Source organism: Pollachius pollachius (genome assembly GCF_949987615.1).
Source record: "Pollachius pollachius genome assembly, chromosome: 6".
Lineage (NCBI taxonomy): Eukaryota > Metazoa > Chordata > Actinopteri > Gadiformes > Gadidae > Pollachius > Pollachius pollachius.
In genome coordinates this window covers 19,453,911-19,476,420 of record NC_136939.1, presented here as the reverse complement: position 1 = coordinate 19,476,420, position 22,510 = coordinate 19,453,911, and the positions used below count along the sequence as shown (strand labels likewise).

Sequence of the window (22,510 nt, the reverse complement as noted above, 5' to 3'; positions counted from 1 at the left end):
ACACCACACCAGTTGAACCAGTAGGACCACACACCAGTTCATCATGGAATGACCCTGCCCTCCGTTAACCAATCACACATCTATTTAAATAAGTCCACACTGCTACCCTTTAGAACCACAAAGCTGTTTCTTTCAAACGTAAAAAGCACTGTGATTGATCATAATGTGTGTTTGTTTTTTAATGCGTTATACTTGAGTTTGGGCCAAGCCCCTGAGCCTGGATGGCGTTACCTCAGACCCTGTATCAACAGAAGCATCATTTTGAGTCCATTTGTCTCCAGTACCTCCACGCGGGGGCTGGTCCATATGTTTGAGGCTCTGCCGTGTGTGCCTCCAGGGGTCTGGACGCTCTGAACGGGAAGAACAAGTCGGGTGGCGCGGGCTCGCTGCCCATGGACACGGTGGTGCTCGCCCTGCAGGACCTCATCTTCTACTTCCACCCCCCCGAGGAGGAGCTGGAGCACGAGGAGAAGCAGTCCAAGCTGCGCTCCCTGAAGAACAGACAGAACCTCTTCCAGGAGGAGGTGGGCTTCCACACAGGCCCAGAAGGGTTCCTACCTCCCCTTACATTTACATATACATTTGGGGTAGTTTGCTGACGGTTTTATCTAAAGCGACCCGCAACCACTCATTCACACATTCACACAACGACGGCGGAGTTAACCACGCAGTGAGACAGCCAGCTCATCAGGAGCAGTCAGGGTGAGGCGTCTTGCTCAGGGTCACCTCGACACCCAGCTAGGAGGAGCCGGGGATCGTACTAGCAACCTTCTGGTTACCAGTCAACCCCGCTCTACCTCCTGAGCTCCTGTCGCCTTCATGTGTAAACTGTCACAATGTTATATTTGTGTTCATAAAATGAGCTGCTGTCGCTAACATAGCTTACGGAACAAAGTTATCTTAAACTTAGTTCACTTTGTTCCAGGGCTTGACGAGAAACCTTGTTTCAGGGCAAGCCTACTTAAGTCAATATCACACATTATGTGTTGCCCATAGCCGATACCTGTACCTCCCGTCTCTGTATTCAACCGTCTTGTTTTAATTAATATCCAGATATTTTAATGGCATGCATTTGCCTTTCGGGACGATATTGACCGCACACGTTCAAACAACAGCAAACAACTAGTGCACAGTGTCCTTACTCTTTCCTGTGCACCAACAGGGAATGATCACTCTGGTTCTGGACTGTGTGGACCGCCTCAACGTCTACAACACGGCTGCACACTTTTCTGAGTTCGCTGGAGAGGAGGCTGCTGAGTCCTGGAAGGAGATCGTTAACCTACTGTATGAACTGCTGGGTAGGTTCCCTCTGACGGGGGGTTAGGTCGCTGTTAAGCAGACCACCGGACAGACGGACAGACGGACGGACGGACGGACAGACGGACGGACAGACGGACGGACGGACAGACGGACGGACAGGCAGACAGGCAGACACGTAGACATGCAGACACGTAGACAGACAGACACGCAGACAGACAAACAGACAGACAGACAGACAGACAGACAGACAGACAGACGAATGGATGGATGGATGGATGGATGGATGGATGGATGGATGGATGGATGGATGGATGGATGGACGGATGGACGGATGGAAGGACGGACGGACATATGGATGAATAGACTGATGGAGTGATTATTATTGATCGAAGAATCAATTGGGCTCTTATGGTATTTATTTATTAATTTATTTTAGAATCGTAAGTGTCCATTTATTTGATTCACATATGTGTTCATTCAGTTGTAGTATCAGGACGTTCAACGTCTCTCTCTCTCTCCTCCCTGTGTGAAGCTTCGTTGATCAGAGGAAACCGCTCCAACTGTGCTCTTTTCTGTGACAACCTGGACTGGCTGGTGAGCAAGCTGGACCGCCTGGAGGCCTCTTCAGGTAGGGTCCGGCCTCGCCTGCTCCTTCTGTCTCCTCTTATTCCCCTCTGGGTGGGAGGCACGGCGGCTCCTGTCTGGTGGAGCCAGGTGGATCCCAGATGTCTGCTCTGCAGATCATTTAACTCCTACTGGTTTCCCCCACAACAGGCATCCTGGAGGTGCTGTACTGCGTTCTGATCGAGAGTCCAGAGGTTCTCAACATCATCCAAGAGAACCACATAAAGTCAATCATCTCTCTGTTGGACAAACATGGACGCAATCACAAGGTCGGGAGGTTGCCTGGTCTGATGTGGTGTTTTACATCATCTTATGATCACATATTAAAGTAAATGTTTGTGTTGTTTTGTGTGTGTGGTTGTTTGCGCGTGTGCGTGTCTGTTTAGGTGCTGGATGTGCTGTGCTCTCTGTGTGTGTGTAACGGTGTGGCCGTGAGGTCCAATCAGAATCTCATCACAGAGAATCTGCTTCCCGGTCGCGACCTCCTCCTACAAACCAACATCATCAACTACGCCACAAGGTGGGGTTATTTTTGCAACAACAGGAAATAAGAGCTGACCCAGCCGAAAGCTTCTAAGTTTGATCGCCGCGGGCCTGCATTTGAGTCTGCAGTGCGCATCTTTGTCCATGACCCCTGTCCTGACCCATGTTCAGAGCCCTGTCTAGACCTTGTCTATATTTGGTGTCCAGTATTTATCTGCTTCCCGTTGGCTGTCTGTCCTAAAGCACACTGTCTTATGGTATGGACATTGACGGCTCTGAGTTAATCGTGCCTTTCCTCGCCCCAGCATGCGGCCCAACATCTTCCTGGGGACGTGCGAGGGCTCCACCCAATACAAGAAGTGGTATTTCGAGGTGATGGTGGACCACGTGGAGCCCTTCCTGACCGCCCAGCCGGTGCACCTGAGGGTGGGCTGGGCCCTGACGGAGGGCTACAGCCCCTACCCCGGGGGGGGAGAAGGCTGGGGAAGCAACGGCGTCGGGGACGACCTCTACTCCTACGGCTTCGACGGCCTCCACCTCTGGTCAGGTAGCGTCTGCAGTTCACATTCTGGGGTGGTGGTTGGTTCCATTCTGAGCGTCGTGGTGTGCTTGAGCCGGAAACCTAACCCCTCACACCACCACCAACCAGATGGCTGTTGCCTTGTCTGTCTGAGACAGGCACTAGGGTGGGAGTAGCTGAATGTGAGGCATGCAACCTGTCACAAGCGCTTTGAGTCGTTGAAAAATGAAGTCTATATTTATGCAGTGCTTTTGACCAGCTGACTTTACCTGGAAACTAAAAAAACATTTTTCATGTATTTTTCACACGACCACGCCATGGGAGAGACTAAAAGCTTCACAAATGATGAGTTTATCTAATGCATTCATTTTATATTAAATAATGTAATATAACGAAATAAGGGAAATTCAGGCATTACAGCAGCCGTAAGTGAACAGGCCAGTGAAAATCAAACACGAGGATAAACACGTGAAAAAGGCGTGACCTTAGCAGTGTATATACGCAGAGCACCAGAGAGAGAGCCTGTTGTGTGTTGATGTCCGCAGGGCGCGTCCCGCGGAACGTGGCCACGCCCGACCAGCACATTCTGACCGCCGACGACGTGGTCAGCTGCTGTCTGGATCTGAGCGTGCCCAGTATCTCCTTCCGCATCAACGGACACCCGGTGCAGGGAATGTTCGAGAACTTCAACCTGGACGGACTCTTCTTCCCCGTGGTCAGCTTCTCGGCTGGTGTCAAGTACGGACAGTTGTGCCGCAAACCATGACCATCCCAGGGGGACCTTGTTGAGGGAAACAGGCAATTCAGAGCTGTACACTCGAGTGTGGCTCGCCCAGCATCCTATGGTTCTGCACTGATTGCAAGAGCCTGTAAAGTACAGAGGCAGAAAACAACACAAAGACAGGGAGAGGCGTAGAACAGAGAACCATGTAGGGAGGAAGAGAATAAGACATGTATGGTGTGGACCTTGAGGTGGGACTGCAGAAAAAGGTATTATGATAAAATATCAACAGAGGGTGCGGCCGTTCTAAGGCTAGGAAGGGAACAGTAACATACTGCTCAGTTTCAAAGGAAGGATACTTGGAAAATGGTTACCGTATACTGTTCACATAGTTAACATGAGATACGTTTATCAATTATAGATTCTACAGTTAACCTATCATCTCATCAGTACTAATTACTGTCCATTTTTCAACCGCCAGGGTTCGCTTCCTGCTGGGTGGTCGCCACGGTGACTTCAAGTTCCTCCCGCCCCCGGGCTACGCGCCGTGCTACGAGGCGGTGTTGCCCAGAGACCGACTGCGCATCGAGCCCATCAAAGAGTACAAGCATGACTTCAACGGCGTCCGCAACCTCCTAGGGCCCACCCAGTCGCTGTCCCACACCGCCTTCACCCCCTGTCCCGTGGACACGGTGCAGGTATGACCGCACCCCGGCCCGTCGGAGCTCGGAGTCAATATCAGAGCGACGCCAGCACCGGGCACTTCAACAGAACTGAAAAGATTCCGAACCTTTAGTCATCAAAAGAAAGAACTATAGTCGTCAAGCGGGTAGATTTATTAGTTGCTTGTTTAATTATTAGTGTGAGCTCATGATAGAGGGTAGGGCATTGGCGCAACAAACAAAGAAATGATGCAACACCGCTGATGTTTGAGGACTCCATTCTCCTTGCAGATTGTGTTGCCACCCCACCTGGAGCGCATCCGAGAGAAGCTGGCCGAGAACAGCCACGAGCTGTGGGCGGTGACCCGCATCGAGCAGGGGTGGACCTTCGCTGAGGTCAGTTGTCCTCAAATGAGGACACATCTTGTGGCTGGCGATTCGAAATGATCCAACAGGAAAACTTTCTGACACGACTATGGTGTGTGCAGGTCCGCGATGACAACAAGAAGCTGCACCCCTGTCTGGTGGACTTCCAGGGTCTCCCAGACCCCGAGAAGAACTACAACCTGGCCATGTCCGGGGAGACACTCAAGTGAGCGCTTCAGGCCTTCAGGCCCTTTACTCCAAAGGATTTCCTTTGTACTTCCAGACTGTATTCCCTGTGGTTTTCAAGGCTGTATCTCCAGACTGTGTTTTCAGGCTGTATCTCCAGAGTGTATCTCCTGTGTGTTTTGCAAGGCTGTATCTCAGGACTGTATTTCCTGTGTGTATTTCCAGGCTGTATCTCAGGACTGTATTTCCAGACTGTATTCCTGTGTGTTTTCCAGGCTGTATCTCAGGACTGTATTTCCTGCGTGTATTTCAAGGCTGTATCTCAGGACTGTATTTCCTGTGTTTTTTTCCAGGCTGTATCTCAGGACTGTATTTCCTGTGCGTTTTTCCAGGCTGTATCTCAGGACTGTATTTCCTGTGTGTACTCCCTGTCTGTGTTTGACACCTTCCTGTGTGCTTTTATTTTGAAGGACTCTGCTGGCGCTGGGCTGTCATGTGGGCATGGGCGACGAGAAGGCAGAAGAGAACCTGAAGAGGATCAAACTACCCAAAACGTACGCGTGTCTGTTGACACTTTTATAACAGAGACAGGGTCTTTGTTGGGTCAATAGTCTGATGCGATCAATAACGCTCTGCTGTTTCCCTCTCAGGTATATTCAGAGTAACGGGTACAAGCCAATTCCTCTTGACCTGAACCACGTTAAGCTGACCCCCAACCAGAACACCCTGGTGGAGAGGCTGGCGGAGAACGGGCACAACGTGTGGGCCAGGGACCGGGTGCGGCAGGGCTGGACCTACAGCATTGTGCAGGTGACCCGAGCAGGGGCTGGCCTGGTTTAGAGTTTGTTTGAGGACCCGGTGTTTGTGATTCAAAACGGTCCAATGCAATATCAAAGAAACACAAGAGGAAAATCTCTGATTTGAATGTTGAGACATACCTCAAGTGTGAGTATAGTATGGACCAATAAGATGAGAAGTAAAGGAAAGACAAAGGAATAAAGAAACGAAAAAAATATCAGGTTTAACTCAAACACACTATTTACAATGAATCAAAAATACATGAGTAGTACAAACACAGGTTTACTTAAAACATATTTCTCAGAAATAAAAAAATCCCGGCTGTGGAATCATCCTTTCGTCAATAATCGTCATTTCCATGCAGAACACGATTTTGAACTGAACGAATGTCGTCACGCAGGACATATACAACAAGCGCAATCCCCGGCTGGTCCCTTATAACCTGCTGGATGAAAAAACCAAGAAGACCAACCGGGACACGGTGTGTGCCGCCGTGCGCACGCTGATCGGCTATGGCTATAACATAGAGCCCCCCGACCAGGAGTGCAGTGAGTACACCGTTTGACTCCAAGGAAATACACCTGGCCTTCCTCCTGGCATGGCCCTTCAGACAACAGCTTCTGTGTCGACTTTAATCGGCTTAAATTAAGATGGTTTTCTGCGGTTGCTTTTGCATTATCAAGAATACTATCACAACGTTGAAATGGTATTTTTTTCCATTTTTAAAACTGTTAAAGGAATCCTGTTATGGAAAATATTGCACCCCATTGAAATCTTATTGAGATTCAGGTAATCAGCAATACTGTGGTAATGTGAATGATTGCCTCAAAGAGTCTTTCTGTTGCACCTAAGGTGGGCCCGGGTCTGGCGGTAACCGTGGCGATAAGGTGAGGGTCTTCCGGGCGGAGAAGTCCTACGGGGTGACCCAGGGGAAGTGGTACTTTGAGTTTGAGGCGGTGACGGTCGGGGAGATGAGGGTCGGCTGGGCCCGGCCCAGCGTCCGAGCCGACACCGAGCTGGGCGCAGACGAGCTGGCCTACGTCTTCAACGGCTTCAAGGTACGATGGGAGACCACTCAGGCCCCCGACCTACACTCCCTTATGGACCCTGTTAGAGCGTGGGGAAAAACTACAACCCCGCCTTTGTCCCGTGCACAGGCCCAGCGCTGGCACGTGGGCACCGAGCCGTTCGGGCGCCAGTGGCTGTCGGGTGACGTGGTGGGCTGCATGATCGACCTGACGGAGATGAACATCATGTTCACCCTCAACGGGGAGATGCTGATCAGCGACTCGGGGTCCGAGATGGCCTTCAAGGACATTGAGATAGGGGAGGGTGAGTGGTCCCAGCTCCTGCATGTGATATCATATGACACTGTATTATTCCAGATTCTGTCCCCAATAATAATAATAATAATCGTTATATTTAATCATTTAACGGCACCTTTCATGGCACTCAAGGTACAATAAACCAAAGAGCACCCGTAATTCAACTCCAGTACAATCAACAGTTGGACAGGCATTAAGTTACAGAGCATAGCTCGCCAATGAGTTACAATTCTATAGTAATTATTATTAGATGCAGTTAAAGTGAGTAAGCTAGTTTAAAAAGACCTGCTGATGAAGAACGCAGGAAGCCAGAAGGATTGGAAGGTCAGAATGAGGTCTGTGGGGTAAACCGGGGATAGATTACCAAGAGCTTTATATCTTAACACGTGTGTGTTCAATTGATCCTTTGGGACACAGGGAGCCAGTGTCGCTGAATCAGCAGGGAAGTGGTTCCCTGCTGACTCCTCCTCCTCCTCCTCCTCCCCCTGCTCCTCCCCCTGCTCTCCCCCCAGGCTTCATCCCGGTGTGCAGCCTGGGTCTGTCCCAGGTGGGCCGCATCAACCTGGGCCAGAACGTCAGCAGCCTGCGCTACTTCACCATCTGCGGCCTGCAGGAGGGCTTCGAACCCTTCGCCATCAACATGAAGCGGGACATCACCATGTGGTTCAGCAAGAGCCTGCCGCAGTTCATCCCCGTGCCAACCGACCACCCCCACCTCGAGGTGCCCCCCCTCCCTCCCTCCAGCTCGGCTTTATTCTAAAATAAAGAGGGCCTTGTTTCATAGCCCCTGTACTGACATCACCTTCATCCCTTGTGTGTCCTGACAACATGGTAGCAGCTGCACACACACACACTCACACACACACACACACACACACACACACACACACACACACACACACCTACATCAATTGTATGAACTGAGAGCAGCTACATCCCCTGTAAGTCCTGAGAGCAGCTACAGCCCCTGTATGTCCTGAGAGGAGCTACATCCCTTCTATGTACTGACCACATCCTCTGGTCCCCCCAGCTGTCCCGCGTGGACGGCACGGTGGAGAGCGCCCCCTGCCTGAAGCTGACCCACAAGACGTTCGGCTCCCAGAACGCGGCCACGGACCTGCTGTTCCTGCGCCTCAGCATGCCCGTGGAGTTCCACCAGACCTACAAGGTGCGGGCCGGCACCACGCCCCTGACCCGCACCCTCACCATCCCCGAGGACCAGGTGCTGGAGATGGACCCCGACTCGGAGTACGAGCTGCTGAAGAAGTCGGCCACGCGGCGCGAGCAGGAGGAGGACAAGAAGGAGGCATCGGTGCCCAAGGAGACGCCCGCGCTGAAGAACGGGGAGAACGAGAAGGACGCGTCCACCGAGAAGAGCCGCAAGAAAGGGTCGGTGGCGGGGTCATGGTGGAGTCATGGCTGAGTCATGGTGGGGTCATGGTGGAGTCATGATGGAGTCATGGTGGAGTCATGGCTGAGTCATGGTGGAGTCATGGTGGAGTCATGGTGGAGTCATGGCGGGGTCATGGTGGAGTCATGATGGAGTCATGATGGAGTCATGGTGGAGTCATGGTGGAGTCATGGTGGAGTCATGGCTGAGTCATGGCTGAGTCATGGTGGAGTCATGGTGGAGTCATGGTGGAGTCATGGTGGAGTCATGGTGGAGTCATGGCTGAGTCATGGCTGAGTCATGGTGGAGTCATGGTGGAGTCATGGTGGAGTCATGGTGGAGTCATGGCTGAGTCATGGTGGGGTCATGGTGGAGTCATGATGGAGTCATGGTGGAGTCATGGCTGAGTCATGGTGGAGTCATGGTGGAGTCATGGTGGAGTCATGGTGGAGTCATGATGGAGTCATGGTGGAGTCATGGTGGAGTCATGGTGGAGTCATGGTGGAGTCATGGCTGAGTCATGGCTGAGTCATGGTGGAGTCATGGTGGAGTCATGGTGGAGTCATGGTGGAGTCATGGCTGAGTCATGGCTGAGTCATGGTGGAGTCATGGTGGAGTCATGGTGGAGTCATGGTGGAGTCATGGCTGAGTCATGGTGGGGTCATGGTGGAGTCATGGTGGAGTCATGGAGGGGTCATGGTGGAGTCATGTTGGATTCATCGTGGATTCATCATGGATTCATCATGGATTCCTGTTGAAATCGTGATGGATTCGTGTTTCATTCATGTTGGATTCATGTTGGATTCATGTTGGATTTGTATTGATTTGCATTTATTTGGATTCATGTATGATTCATAGCTTGGTTCATGTTGATTTGGATTAATGTAGACAGTTGGCAGTGTCTTATTGATTAAGATGCTATCAGCATTTATCAGACATATCGTGAGGTAGTACTATCCTTTTTTAACAAGAGGGGACGGACCTGCGCTACAACCTTTAAGTTAGTGAAGAAACATCGAATACCTCCTTGTGAGTCCACAGAATAATGGCGCTCGGGGCTGCCTACATAATAAATACCATTCAACAGACAAAGTTAGCGTGCGTGTCCCTTTAAGCGTCCTATAGGCAGGCGTGCAGTGCTCATGCTGTGTGATCCTGTGATCGCCAGGTTTCTGTTCAAGGCCAAGAAGGCGGCGCTCATCAACCCCCCCCCGGTGGTGCCCACCATGCCCCGCCTGATGGAGGACGTGGTGCCGGACGACCGGGACGACGTGGACATCATCCTCAACACCACCACGGTACCAGCGCTTTCTGTCCCATTCATGTTACAATGTTCATGCACCCAACATGGATTTGGGCTCAACATTTGGTAAGATAATGATTGATTGATGAATCACAGACGTTAATCATTTGAGTATAACAATCCTAGTAGTTAATTTTGTTAATATAGTGTTATAGTGTATTATTGTATATGATGTGTCATGCTGTACGTCAATATCTTTGACGTAGACACATGTTTTAGTTTCCTCTTTGTGTAGGTGCATTATTAAAGGTGATGTGTATGAAATGCACCACACACGGTGGTGTCATACCGTGAGCTTCCTTGAAGCTTAAACCTTTCTCGGACGTGGCCATCAAAATCCACCTCTGATTCAGGCGGAGCTCCACACTTCCACACACACACACACCATGGACTTATTTATAAGTGTCCGAGAAGCTTAAATCTCTCGAGTCAGCGGATATCAAAATTAACAGCCGGTTCAGACTGAGCTCCACACCTCCACACAAGTATCAGTGTTTGAGAAGCTTTACTCTCTCTCAGACGCAACTCATACAGCAAGTGAGGACAAGCTTAGGCTCCTTCCTTTCACCAAAAAAAGGTGTGTGTTTAGAGGATAAATTTAGAATGAAGTCTCTCTTTGTAATCAGAGTGTAAAATTGTGTCGCAAATTGCAGAACGCAGATGAGGGGCAAGTGGTTGTGCATTCGTTATTAAATCCATGTTTTGGAGACGTTTCTTTTTTAGGTTGATTCCTTGTTTGATGACTTAAGGGAGGCTATCACTCTGTCGGAGAAAGCTGGTACCGAAAACTGTTGCAATACACCTGCACAACTTCATGTTGCCAAAAGCAAAATGCACTTAGCGTCAAATGCTCGATTTAAATGATCCATCCAAGAATACATATAGATATAGCAACAATTCTAGGTATATGAATGTAAGTAGGCTTTTACCTCCCCAATATCCTTAAGCAGCTACAGGTACATGGTGACTATCGGAAATACCTTTTTCAGTTGGTTGCCATCTGCAGCTTCTCCACTAGTTGGTACTAGATTCTACAGAGTGGACCTTTAACATACTTTATCACAGCGATACTGTTACAGTAGTGTAAATGCTGACGTAGATCTTCACATATTGACGGGAAGGTATCTTAAGCAGACGATGATGATGATGCTGATGATGAAGATAAAGACGACGATGATGATGGTGACGATGAGGATGGTGCTGATGATGACAAAGTCAATGATGTCATTTCCTCCTCTTCCTGCAGTACTACTACTCGGTGCGGGTGTTTGCGGGCCAGGAGGTCAGCGGTGTGTGGGTGGGCTGGATCACCCCCGACTACCACCAACACGACGCCCACTTTGACCTCACCAAGGTCCGCAACGTGACCTTGACGGTCGGGGACGACAAGGGAAATATCCATGACAGGTATTCATGATCATGTTGGGAAAATATATATAATAACCCAACACGTCCTGTGTGTCCGTCAGTGTAGATACAGTCTACTTCCTGTGTGTCTTTCAGTATCAGTACAGTCTACTTCCTGTGTGTCTTTCAGTATCAGTACAGTCTACTTCCTGTGTGTCTTTCAGTATCAGTACAGTCTACTTCCTGTGTGTCTTTCAGTATCAGTACAGTCTACTTCCTGTGTGTCCTGCAGTATCAGTACAGTCTACTTCCTGTGTGTCCTGCAGTATCAGTACAGTCTACTTCCTGTGTGTCCTGCAGTATCAGTACAGTCTACTTCCTGTGTGTCTTTCAGTATCAGTACAGTCTTCTTCCTGTGTGTCCTGCAGTATCAGTACAGTCTTCTTCCTGTGTGTCCTTCAGTATAAAGCGCAGTAACTGCTACATGGTGTGGGGAGGAGAGTTCAGCGGCTCCCAGCAGACCCGGGTCAGCCAGGAGGACTTTATCATCGGCTGCCTGATCGACCTCGACACCGGCCTCATGAACTTCACCGCAAACGGGAAGGAGATCAACACCTTCTACCAGGTCAGGGCAGGGCAGAAGCATGCTTGATGATAGATTGATTATATCATTTTTTAATGTAATTTTTCTACTTTTACTGTTGATAACAAATTGTTCCCCAGGTGGAGCCAAACACCAAACTCTTCCCAGCGGTCTTTGTCCTGCCATCCAATCAGAACGTGATTCAAGTGGAGCTCGGCAAACTCAAGGTCAGCTCCGTTAAAAAACAGAACTACTTCTAATTCTCTTCAGAAATCAGTTAAAAAATGAGTCTAAAAAGATCTCTCTATCTCTCTTAATCACCTTAGATAAAAGCGTCTGCTAACCTAAAACTGCAAATCGGTGTCTTCTTATCCCCGTCCTAACGACCAAATAAAGTATTTCATGTCACATTCATTGCATTAATTAAATGTTGTTTCCTCCTTGGCTCTCTCCAGAACATCATGCCGATCTCGGCGGCCATGTTCCGCAGCGAGCGCAAGAACCCGGTCCCCCAGTGCCCGCCCCGCCTGGACGTCCAGATGCTGACCCCCGTCATCTGGAGCCGCATGCCCAACCACTTCCTGGCCCCGGAGACGGGCCGCGTCAGCGAGAGGCTGGGCTGGAAGGTGGACTGCACCGAGCCCCTCACCATGATGGCGCTGCACATCCCCGAGGAGAACCGGTAGGACTTCCTCCTCCTGCTCCTCCTTCTGGAACTCCTCCTGCTCCCCCTTCTGGTCCTCCTTCTGCTCCTCTTTCTGCTCCTCCTTCTGCTGCTCATTCTAGTCCTCCTTCTGGCCCTCATTCTAGCCCTCCTTCTGGTCCTCATTCTACTCCTCATTCTGCTCCTCCTTCTGCTCCTCATTCTAGTCCTCCTTCTGGTCCTGATTCTAGTCCTCCTTCTGCTCCTCTTTCTGCTCCTCCTTCTGGTCCTCATTCTGGTCCTCTTTCTTGGGCCTGAAAGAGTTTGGGTAAAACTTAAGCAAGACTAGATTTGAACTGAATTCACCCTTAAACCTGACTGTGTTAGGATCAAACAGTGGGAACCCAAGCACAGACGCAGACAACAGGGGTTGAATTAAACCTTTATTGTAGGGAGGATGTGAGCAGTGGTATTAACAGGAGGTGGACAGGCAAGGATTGATGACTGGAAGGTAGGCAGGCAGGTGAGCACACAGGGTGGGCTGGCAGCCAGGTACGGGGTAGGTGATCCTGGGACAAGGAGAACACAGAGATCTAAGAACAGCGGGAAACATAGAACACAAAATGTATTTAGAAATACAAAATGCACTTATGACCAGACTTGATATCTACCACTGTGGTCGAAACAACATTTACATTTAGATCTGGCAATGAGTGGGTGAAGAACCGGGGCTTATGTAGGGCAGGATGATGACCGGAGAAGGATGGCAGGTGTGCATGTCGAACAGGTGTAGAGCCAGGGAATAGAAGGGAAAGCCTCCCCCATTGCACAGTCAATAAGGCACCACGAGGGGGAGACAGAGCAATGCATCTGCTAGCCACGGCCACGGCCATAACAGACTGTTTGCAAATTCCTCACACCTAACTACACCCACTTTTTTCTCATATTTAAACTCAACCATTTCTCATGAATCATTTCCAGTGAAAAGTACCTAATCTAAACCAAAACCTGGCTTGTACTTTACATTCTCTGTGTGTAAGCCTAGTCCGGTCTATGTTTTTCGACTACAGGACTATAAATATGATCTTTTAAACCATTTTGAACATTACACCAACATTTACCGCAATCTATTGCCCTAAATCCACAACGGGGATCAAGGTCGCCTTACAAATCCCTCCGTATCCCACGCACCACTCTGTGACTGCGCCCCATCCCGCTACCACTCCCACTAACCACCACCTCCTCCTCCTCTTCCCCCCCCTTCCTCCTCCCCAGCTGCATCGACATCCTGGAGCTGTCGGAGCGCATGGACCTCCTCAAGTTCCACTACCACACGCTGAAGCTGTACGACTCGGTGTGCGCGCTGGGCAACAACCGCGTGGCCCACGCGCTCTGCAGCCACGTGGACGAGTCGCAGCTCTTCTACGCCATCGAGGACACCTACCTGCCGGGACCGATGCGCAGCGGCTTCTACGACCTGCTCATCAGCATGCACCTGGAGTCGGCCAAGAGGAACCGCCTGGGCACCAACAAGGAGTTCATCGTGCCCATGACGGACGAGACCCGCACCATCACGCTGTACTCCGACCAGGACAAGTCCCACGCCCTGCCCGGCGTGGGCCTCTCCACCTGCCTGAGGCCCAAGCTGCACTTCTCGCCCACGGGCTTCGTGGGGACCAACCAGGACATCTACACCCTGAGCCCCTTCATCCCGCTGGAGGTGAGGAGGGCGAGCGTTAAGACGAGAGGGAAGTGACTGAGCCCGGTTTGAGTCCAGTTTCATCACCCTTTTTTTTTGATCACTTTTTAGGATAGTAGGTAGTAGTCTTTTTTTGTCTATTCTCCATGAATTGTCTTTCTCAATTGATATAATTTTGTTTATTTCTGTCACTTTTACAGCTATATAAATGCTATATCCTTTAGCAATGTTCAGGGCTGATATTGCATAAAAAATATGGACGATTCATAAAGAATGGTTACTATTTATCAATCATCAGATGCATTGATTACCGCAACAATCATAGAAGTCGCAGTCCTGAAGTGAATGTTTCTTTTTTTGGGGGGAGTCACGCCTACCATTGTCCAGTTGAGGCTGGCTTCACAGTCACCTACTTCTAATAATCAATAATCCACTTGATTAAACGGCCTGCCCTCCGGACCGCCGTGACCTGACGACCCCCTCCTTCCCCGTGTGGTCTCGCTCCCCAGGTGCTGAAGACCAAGGCGCTGAACATGGTGACGGAGGCGGTGCAGGACGGGGGCCAGGCCATGCGGGACCCCGTCGGGGGCAGCGTGGAGTTCCACTTCGTGCCCATCCTCAAGCTCGTCAGCACCCTGCTGATCATGGGCGTGTTCGATGACAACGACGTCAAGCACATCCTCAAGATGATCGAGCCCAGCGTGTTCAGCAGCGAGGAGCCGCCGCCGCCGCCGCCGCCGCCCGCCGCCGAGACCAAAGCTCCGGAGAACCCTCCCAGGCTGGCCCTCAAAGCCCCGGCCAAGGAGAGGGAGGGGGGGGACGAGGAGGAGGAGGAGTACGCCACGGAGGAGGAGGAGGAGGAGTACGAAGAGGACGACGAGGGAGTGGGGGAGGAGGACGAGTACGAAGGAGAGGACGAGATGGACGAGGTGACGGAGCCCGCCGCCAAGGGGACGAAGCAAGTGAACGGAGAGAAGGGGGCGGAGGAGACGGAGAAGGAGGTGAAGAACGGAGAGGCGGCCGGCGAGGCCAAGGAAGTGAAGGAACAAGGACTGTTCCAGATGAAGCTCCCGGAGTCGGTTAAACTGCAGGTACAGTCCCACTAACATTCAACTGAAACCACTCCGGGTTCAGTCTGACCTGCTTTACTACCAATTATCGTCCTCTTATTATCTCATTGCCGCTAAGCCAAAGTATGGATCTCTGTTTCTTCATGAGATAGTGTTGGTTTCGGGGTTTCCCGGTGGGTGAAACCTAGTGACCCGCTGCCTTCCCTGTCCCCCAGATGTGCACTCTGCTGCAGTACTTCTGTGACTGCGAGCTGCGCCACAGGGTTGAGGCCATCATTGCGTTCTCGGACACGTTTGTCTCCGAGATACAATCCAATCAGAGGCAGCGCTACAACGAGCTCATGTTGGCCTTCACCATGTCGGCCGCAGAGACTGCCCGCAAGACGCGGGAGTTCAGGTCCCCGCCACAGGAGCAGGTACAGCAACATGTTTCCTTCCAATTCATTTTGGAGGAATATTGATAGCAGTGTTTTATTAAGCAAGTTTTGACTCGAGGCGAAACAAAAACAAAAAAGATTGTAGTGAAAATAAATAGGAGCAATTTTCCTTTTTTATCTTTTTTATCATTGTTTTTTTTTTGAGAAATCAAAGAATAAAGATTTGGATATTTATATCAATTAAAAGTATGTGAATATGAAACAAGTATCTAGGACAACATGATAGAGATTGGACTTCGTACCCTGACTGATGTTTGCCTCTAAAACCCAAAAGTTATTGTAATTGTCATGCGTCGTGTGTGAACCTCAACCACCGATATATTAAACCGTAAACTGAATGCATGCAAAATTTGTACAGATTCAGCGTAGATGGATATTGTGTATATCGGCACCACTTCAGCACCGGTTGTTTTGCCCTGATTTCCAATCGGAGATGAGGAAGTAAATCTAATGTCATCTATACGCGTCGTAGGTCAACATGCTGATGAACTTCAAGAACTTCACTGAGGACCAGGATTCCCCTGTGCCAGAGGAAGTCAGAGACTCTCTGCTGGTGTTTCACATGGACCTTCTGGCACACTGTGGTCAGTCTTTTACCCACCTTGCACCACTATTCAGTTTTTCTTGATTGACATTTAGTGGACCCTCTTATCCAACGCGTCAACAATCGAGGCTGACAACAATCAAAACATACAGTCGAAGCGTTTCAAAAAAGTTAGGGTTAGTGTAAGGGATATGTTGCCATAGTAATAAAATCATAAAACAGCAGGTTGCTATATAAAGGTTAACAGACACCCTGACCACACACCTCCACACTAGGCGTCCACATCGATGAGGAGCAGGAGGAGGAGGAGCTGGACTCCTCCGTCCGCGGCCGGCTGCTCCGCCTCCTGGAGAGGGTGAGGAAGTTCCGTGAGAAGAAGGTGGAGGCGGAGCCTGAGGTGGAGGAGGAGAAGAAACCTGGTGAGCATCGCCCACGGCCTTTATCAGAGTCATGTTTATTCACGGCCACATCGATTCTGTACGAGTCAGTTACAGAAGCAGCCACTGTAGTATGTCGAAATGGGAAATCGATCTTCCTGGGAATGGTAATTTATCCGTACAATAAATGTCATGAAATATTTTCTGGGACCGCACTATACTTCGTCCATATTTTGGCTGTTCATTAGCTAATCAAGTTCTCTAATCCAGCGGTCCCCAACCTATGGGTCGCGACCCAGTACCGGATCGCGAAGAGAGTCATAGCCCGTGCTATGACTCAGGCATGCTATGACTCCCGTCTCCTGCTCCACCAGGCACCCTGCAGGAGCTGGTGTCCCACACCATGATCCACTGGGCCCAGGAGTCCTTCATCCAGAACCCTGAGCTGGTGCGCATGATGTTCAGCCTGCTCCACCGCCAGTACGATGGCCTGGGGGAGCTGATCCGGGCCCTGCCCAAGGCCTACACCATCAACATGGTGTCCATCCAGGACATCATGGACCTGCTGGAGTGCCTGAGTCAGATCCGATCGCTGCTCATCGTACAGATGGGACCCGAGGAGGAGAGGCTCATGATCCAGAGTATCGGGTGAGCGCCACTGCCTTGTGTTTACCGCCTGTATACTAGCAGGTGTGGTGTTAATTTGCCATTTCAAGAAGCCATTACAATATCTAAGGTGACATCACACATGGGAGTGTCCACGCAGTCGCATCGTATTTGAGTTGGTACGGTCCACGGCTGGTCGGCTGGTCGGCTGGTCGGTTCATCTATCCAGCATACATCTGGGTTTAAAAGGTGCCCTTGATACATATTTGACTGGAAGTGTCGGGAAACCTGCACAAGATTGAACAGTGTTGTTTACCTTTTGTCCTGTGTTAGGAACATTATGAGCAATAAGGTGTTCTACCAGCACCCTAACTTGATGCGAGCCCTGGGCATGCATGAGACCGTCATGGAGGTGATGGTCAACGTGCTGGGGGGCGGCGACTCAAAGGTACACCTGGACCCATAATGATGATGTCATGAAATCACACTGTATACACAATTTTCAACACTATTTTCCTACATCGGCAGATATTTTCATTCAAAGCAACTTACAAGGAAATGTTTGATTTAGGTGTCATTCATGATGTGGCATCATGCAGTATCATGGACCCCCTCAGTATTTTTTGGACGTTTTTGTCCTATGATTTCCCAAGGAGATCAGGTTTCCCCGGATGGTGACGAGCTGCTGTCGGTTCCTCTGCTACTTCTGTCGCATCAGTCGGCAGAACCAGCGCTCCATGTTCGACCACCTCAACTACCTTCTGCAGAACAGCGGCATCGGCCTCGGTCCGTGTTTACAAGTCTCAACGCCCCTTCTGTTGGAAATAGAAACAATGAGCTAAATATTGAGCCGAGTCCTCCATGTTGATGTCTTCTCTATTTATTCTTCTCCAGGAATGCGCGGCTCTACCCCCCTGGATGTGGCGGCCGCCTCCTGTATTGACAACAATGAGTTGGCGTTGGCCCTGCAAGAACAGGACCTTGAAATGGTAAACGCTGTCCCTCCACTAACTAGTCTTACATCTACAACAAGCCTCTTTATCCATCACATCTAACCTACTACTCTCTATGTGGTCAAATATCTCTCAGGATGTTGACTTCTGAGCTGCCCAAGTCTGATTTGTTTGAACATATCTAGGTGGTCAAGCATTAAGCAGGATGTTGAGCTCACAGATGCCCATGCATTTAATGTATATCCCTGTGAGCTTCAGAGCTGTCCAAGTCTGATTGTGCTTGTTATCCCTCTTGGTCATCAAGTAGTTGGAAGGATGTTGACCAAGCCCAATTGTGCTTGATACCTCTCTAGGTGGTCAAGTATTTAGCAGGATGTGGACTCCAGAGCTGCCCGATGCTGCTGTCCAAGGGCTATCCTGACATCGGCTGGAACCCCTGTGGTGGGGAGAAGTACCTGGACTTCCTCCGCTTCGCCGTGTTTGTCAACGGTACTCTTCAATCTTAGCATGCTCTATATGATAGTATATGGACCTCATCAGGGCATACCCTTCGAAGGTTTCCTGCACATCTTCCAGCAAACAAGCATGTTGGACTCATTGACATAGAACCGTCATTAGTCTGATTCAGTATCAGACAGTACACACCAAGATACCATTGGAAAAAGGCTATTTTTAAGACTAGGTTTATTTTAGGAAGCCTGGGATAAACATTGTCACACATATGAATAGGTAAAAACCCCATACATTTTTCCCATGGCAACATCACTCATAAAATCCATTCCCAGACTGACTCTGTCCGAATGTAACGCTGGTCTGTTGATTGAAGGAGAATGCTAACCCCGGTTTGCTTGTTTGTGGCTAATAGGGGAGAGCGTGGAGGAGAATGCCAACGTGGTTGTACGGCTGCTGATCCGTCGTCCTGAATGCTTCGGGCCAGCCCTGAGAGGGGAGGGCGGCAACGGTCTGCTGGCCGCTATAGAGGAGGCCATCAAGATATCTGAAGACCCTGCCAGAGACGGACCTACCGTCAAGAAGGACCGACGCTTCCCCATGTAAGACCTGTAGCCTAAAGACCAAAACCTTCAATCTTGAATTCTGGCTCATCCAGATGGCATTCACTTGGAATCATTCACATTGAAACCAACCAATTCAAAAACAACAGTGTTCTTATTGTGTGGTGTGTTACACCAATATGGTCATAAGGTCAATCACAAAGAAATGTGAAATGTTAGGTAAAATAAGAAATGGGAAATGAGCTAACAAAGGGAAGTATTATGGGAGCCATCTCTTGTGTGCCTGACTGTGATATCTGCTGGCCAGGTTTGGGGGAGAGGAGCAGCACGAGGAGAACAAGGTCCACCTTGGGAACGCCATCATGTCCTTTTACTCTGCCCTCATTGACCTGCTGGGGCGCTGTGCTCCAGAGATGCACGTAAGATCCGCTCTTCAACCTGTACCGGCACCTTATAGAAACTTGTACCTTGAATACAAGAACGTATACGTTTAATACCCCCATAACCAACAACAGTAAGGCCCTCTTCTACTTCTGCTGGAAAATGTAACATTCACAACTCCATATGTTCAATATGTCTCATGTTGATTGGCTGTGGGATTCCACTTGATAATGGGGCTTCGGTTGGGGAATACTTACTGGTTAGACGTAAGGGCTGGGGAATGGCAAGAGTGTAGCCGTGTTTAGTCATTCATCTTCATCAGTCTCTTTTATTCAAAGGTGCCTTACAGTGAATTGATTTGATGTGAAGGACATACAAGGGACAGGTAAGGGTTTTGCATCTTGCCCAAGGACGCTTACAGTTAGACTTAAGACATTGGTGATCGAACCCAGAACCTTTTGACTCCGAGCCAAAACACCCTCACCGCTACGCTAGCCCTGCCCCTGGATAACGCAGAGCCTTCCGGCGTGGTGTGTCTGTGTTCCTGCAGTTGATCCAGGCGGGGAAGGGAGAGGCGCTGAGGATCAGGGCCATCCTGAGGTCTCTGGTCCCCATCGAGGACCTGGTGGGGGTCATCAGCCTGTCTCTGCAGATCCCCTCCTTTGGAAAAGGTAAGGAAGAATGCAGACATATTGATCATGTAACGTAGGTATAAGACAGAAATATATAAATTCAGGATTCAATCTTCACTAAACACAATAAATTGTTTGAAGCTACAGAAGGTCTTATTCATGACAAATGACTCATCACTCACTCTTGAATGCATCTTGAACAGGCTCCCCTGCGTGTAAAGACAATAACAAAGTACCTTTCAAAGTACCTTAATGCAGCCCCTGCATCTGCTAGACAACACCATCATCGAGCCCAAGATGTCAGCCAGCTTCGTGCCGGACCACAAGGCCCCCATGGTGCTGTTCCTGGACAGAGTGTACGGCATCGACAACCAGGACTTCCTGCTCCACGTGCTGGAGGTCGGCTTCCTGCCCGACATGAGGGCTGCTGCCTCCCTGGACACGGTGAGTGGTGATTTATATTAATCCAACCATCTCACTACTGTAAGAGAGTTAAAGAGCATCACGCGTCAATGATACTGTACCTATAGCTTATAGTTTCGATGGGAATTTTCATAATCAATCAATTTTGATCAATCAATATAATCCTGCTAATTGAGTTGATCCAGTTTTTTTCTTGTTTGCATAATGATGATTTGATAAGCCAAACAGCCTTCATCAAACTCCCACAACTGAACTGGATGTTAGCTAATTGCATGGGTCTTTAGCCTTCATAGATTTACACAGATAGCATGTTAATCTCCTGTTTTGACCTTCAGTTCCAACCACATCCCCATGATCCCCAGTTGAGACCTTCAGTTCCAACCACATCCCCATGATCCCCAGTTGAGACCTTCAGTTCCAACCACATCCCCATGATGTCCAGTTGAGACCTCCAGTTTCAACCACATCCCCATGATCTCCAGTTGAGACCTTCAGTGTTGATCTCCACCTTCTCCAGGCGGCGTTCTGCACCACCGAGATGTCCCTGGCTCTGAACCGCTACCTCTGCTCGGCCGTGCTGCCCCTCATCACCAAGTGTGCGCCTCTGTTCGCCGGCAGCGACCACCGGGCCATCATGATCGACTCCATGCTCCACACCATCTACCGGCTGTCCCGCGGCCGGGCCTTCACCAAGGCCCAGAGGGACATCATCGAGGAGTGCCTCATGGCCCTCTGCAAGTAAGGGCCAGGCAGCGGGGCCCTGCTCAGAGCAGTAGCGGGGCGTCAATGAATACAGTGGAGGTTACACGTTTGACTATGTTCAGCTCGGACATGGGTTAGAACTTGTTGGGACCCCATGGCAGTGATGGGTAGTTTTAATGATATAGGATAAATGTATTATTATTATTTGTTCCCCAGACATCTTCGTCCCTCTATGCTCCAGCATCTGCTCAGACGGCTGGTATTCGACGTTCCAATACTCAACGAGTACGCCAAAATGCCACTGAAGGTACGACACCTACACCACTGAAGTGTTTCCTAGAATAAACTTCAATCATATGATCTTGCTGTTGTCTTAATGTCATGTGCGATAAAAAAAATGTCCTGCTTCCTGCAGCTTTTGACCAATCACTACGAGCGTTGCTGGAAGTACTACTGCCTACCAAATGGCTGGGGCAACTTTGGCGTCGCTTCAGAGGAGGAACTGCATCTGACCCGGAAGCTGTTCTGGGGGATCTTTGAGTCCCTTGCACACAAAGTAATACGTCTTCTCAAATTGTTTCTGGTCATTCGTTGTATGCTTATCTTTTCTGTAGATTTGTGTAACGGTTTGTTTATTTGTATTTTTAATGTAGAAGTTTGATGCTGAGATCTTTAAGATCTCCATGCCGTGTATCTGCGCCATCGCCGGCGCCATCCCCCCGGACTACGTGGACGCCACCTACTCCTCCAAGACGGAGAAGAAGGCCTCCGTGGACGCAGAGGGGAACTTCGACCCCAAACCAGTGGAGACCACCAAGTGAGGGCCTCTTAGAGAAGGGTTTCCAGTAGAAGATAAATGTGGAGGGGGGAGAGGCGTATTCTTTCATGTGACCTCTTTCTTTGAAGAGGCACAGAGGGTGTGTTTTCTAACTCTTTCTTTCGTTCATGCAGCACTATCATTCCCGAGAGATTGGATTTTTTCATTAACAAATACGCAGAACACACCCATGATAAATGGGCTTTTGAGAAGGTATGTTTTTTTATTTTTTATAAAGCCTAACTTGTTTTATGTTTGGCTGTACATTGACACATAATGTAACGGTTGTGTCTCGGTCTTTGTGTCTTTCAAAATGGACCCCCATATCCCAACATGCTCCAGTTTGTACATTGTATTGTTGTATTGTATATCAAAGCTTTTCACCGTTGAATGGTGGCCAAAAATTAGAATTACAATCAAATCGCAGCTAACCCATATACAAACAGGATCCTCTGTCTACCTCATATGAATGTCCCGTTTCAGATCCAGAACAACTGGTCGTACGGGGAGGTACTGGACGAGAATGCAAAGACACATCCCATGCTGAGACCCTACAAGACCTTCTCAGAGAAGGTAGGACCACAGTCAGGATCTTCTTCAACAAGAGTCCCCCTCAGTTCCCCTCCCTCTCTCTCTCTTTCTGCT

The 22,510-nt window shown here is 49.6% G+C and overlaps 1 protein-coding gene across 1 annotated transcript in view; it reads left to right on the top strand.

The window, feature by feature from the left end:
* LOC307076725 (ryanodine receptor 1-like) overlaps window positions 1-22,510 on the top strand; it is a gene marked incomplete at both ends in the record, with an annotated part of 66,545 nt that overhangs the window by 11,349 nt on the left and 32,686 nt on the right. Inside the window, 42 exons of the mRNA XM_079737815.1 lie at window positions 338-524; window positions 1,163-1,298; window positions 1,793-1,888; window positions 2,035-2,153; window positions 2,271-2,404; window positions 2,673-2,914; window positions 3,433-3,625; window positions 4,090-4,306; window positions 4,562-4,666; window positions 4,759-4,862; window positions 5,293-5,376; window positions 5,473-5,632; window positions 6,021-6,168; window positions 6,473-6,678; window positions 6,778-6,952; window positions 7,458-7,666; window positions 7,976-8,334; window positions 9,504-9,633; window positions 10,885-11,045; window positions 11,448-11,610; window positions 11,709-11,795; window positions 12,024-12,250; window positions 13,487-13,931; window positions 14,420-15,001; window positions 15,196-15,396; window positions 15,890-16,001; window positions 16,237-16,380; window positions 16,713-16,986; window positions 17,278-17,392; window positions 17,598-17,730; window positions 17,839-17,933; window positions 18,251-18,386; window positions 18,763-18,949; window positions 19,218-19,329; window positions 19,842-19,962; window positions 20,198-20,367; window positions 20,864-21,084; window positions 21,265-21,355; window positions 21,464-21,604; window positions 21,702-21,865; window positions 22,000-22,078; window positions 22,349-22,438. Of these exons, the coding sequence (XP_079593941.1) occupies window positions 338-524; window positions 1,163-1,298; window positions 1,793-1,888; window positions 2,035-2,153; window positions 2,271-2,404; window positions 2,673-2,914; window positions 3,433-3,625; window positions 4,090-4,306; window positions 4,562-4,666; window positions 4,759-4,862; window positions 5,293-5,376; window positions 5,473-5,632; window positions 6,021-6,168; window positions 6,473-6,678; window positions 6,778-6,952; window positions 7,458-7,666; window positions 7,976-8,334; window positions 9,504-9,633; window positions 10,885-11,045; window positions 11,448-11,610; window positions 11,709-11,795; window positions 12,024-12,250; window positions 13,487-13,931; window positions 14,420-15,001; window positions 15,196-15,396; window positions 15,890-16,001; window positions 16,237-16,380; window positions 16,713-16,986; window positions 17,278-17,392; window positions 17,598-17,730; window positions 17,839-17,933; window positions 18,251-18,386; window positions 18,763-18,949; window positions 19,218-19,329; window positions 19,842-19,962; window positions 20,198-20,367; window positions 20,864-21,084; window positions 21,265-21,355; window positions 21,464-21,604; window positions 21,702-21,865; window positions 22,000-22,078; window positions 22,349-22,438 (7,255 nt within the window). The remainder of the gene's footprint in view (window positions 1-337; window positions 525-1,162; window positions 1,299-1,792; window positions 1,889-2,034; window positions 2,154-2,270; window positions 2,405-2,672; window positions 2,915-3,432; window positions 3,626-4,089; window positions 4,307-4,561; window positions 4,667-4,758; window positions 4,863-5,292; window positions 5,377-5,472; window positions 5,633-6,020; window positions 6,169-6,472; window positions 6,679-6,777; window positions 6,953-7,457; window positions 7,667-7,975; window positions 8,335-9,503; window positions 9,634-10,884; window positions 11,046-11,447; window positions 11,611-11,708; window positions 11,796-12,023; window positions 12,251-13,486; window positions 13,932-14,419; window positions 15,002-15,195; window positions 15,397-15,889; window positions 16,002-16,236; window positions 16,381-16,712; window positions 16,987-17,277; window positions 17,393-17,597; window positions 17,731-17,838; window positions 17,934-18,250; window positions 18,387-18,762; window positions 18,950-19,217; window positions 19,330-19,841; window positions 19,963-20,197; window positions 20,368-20,863; window positions 21,085-21,264; window positions 21,356-21,463; window positions 21,605-21,701; window positions 21,866-21,999; window positions 22,079-22,348; window positions 22,439-22,510) is intronic.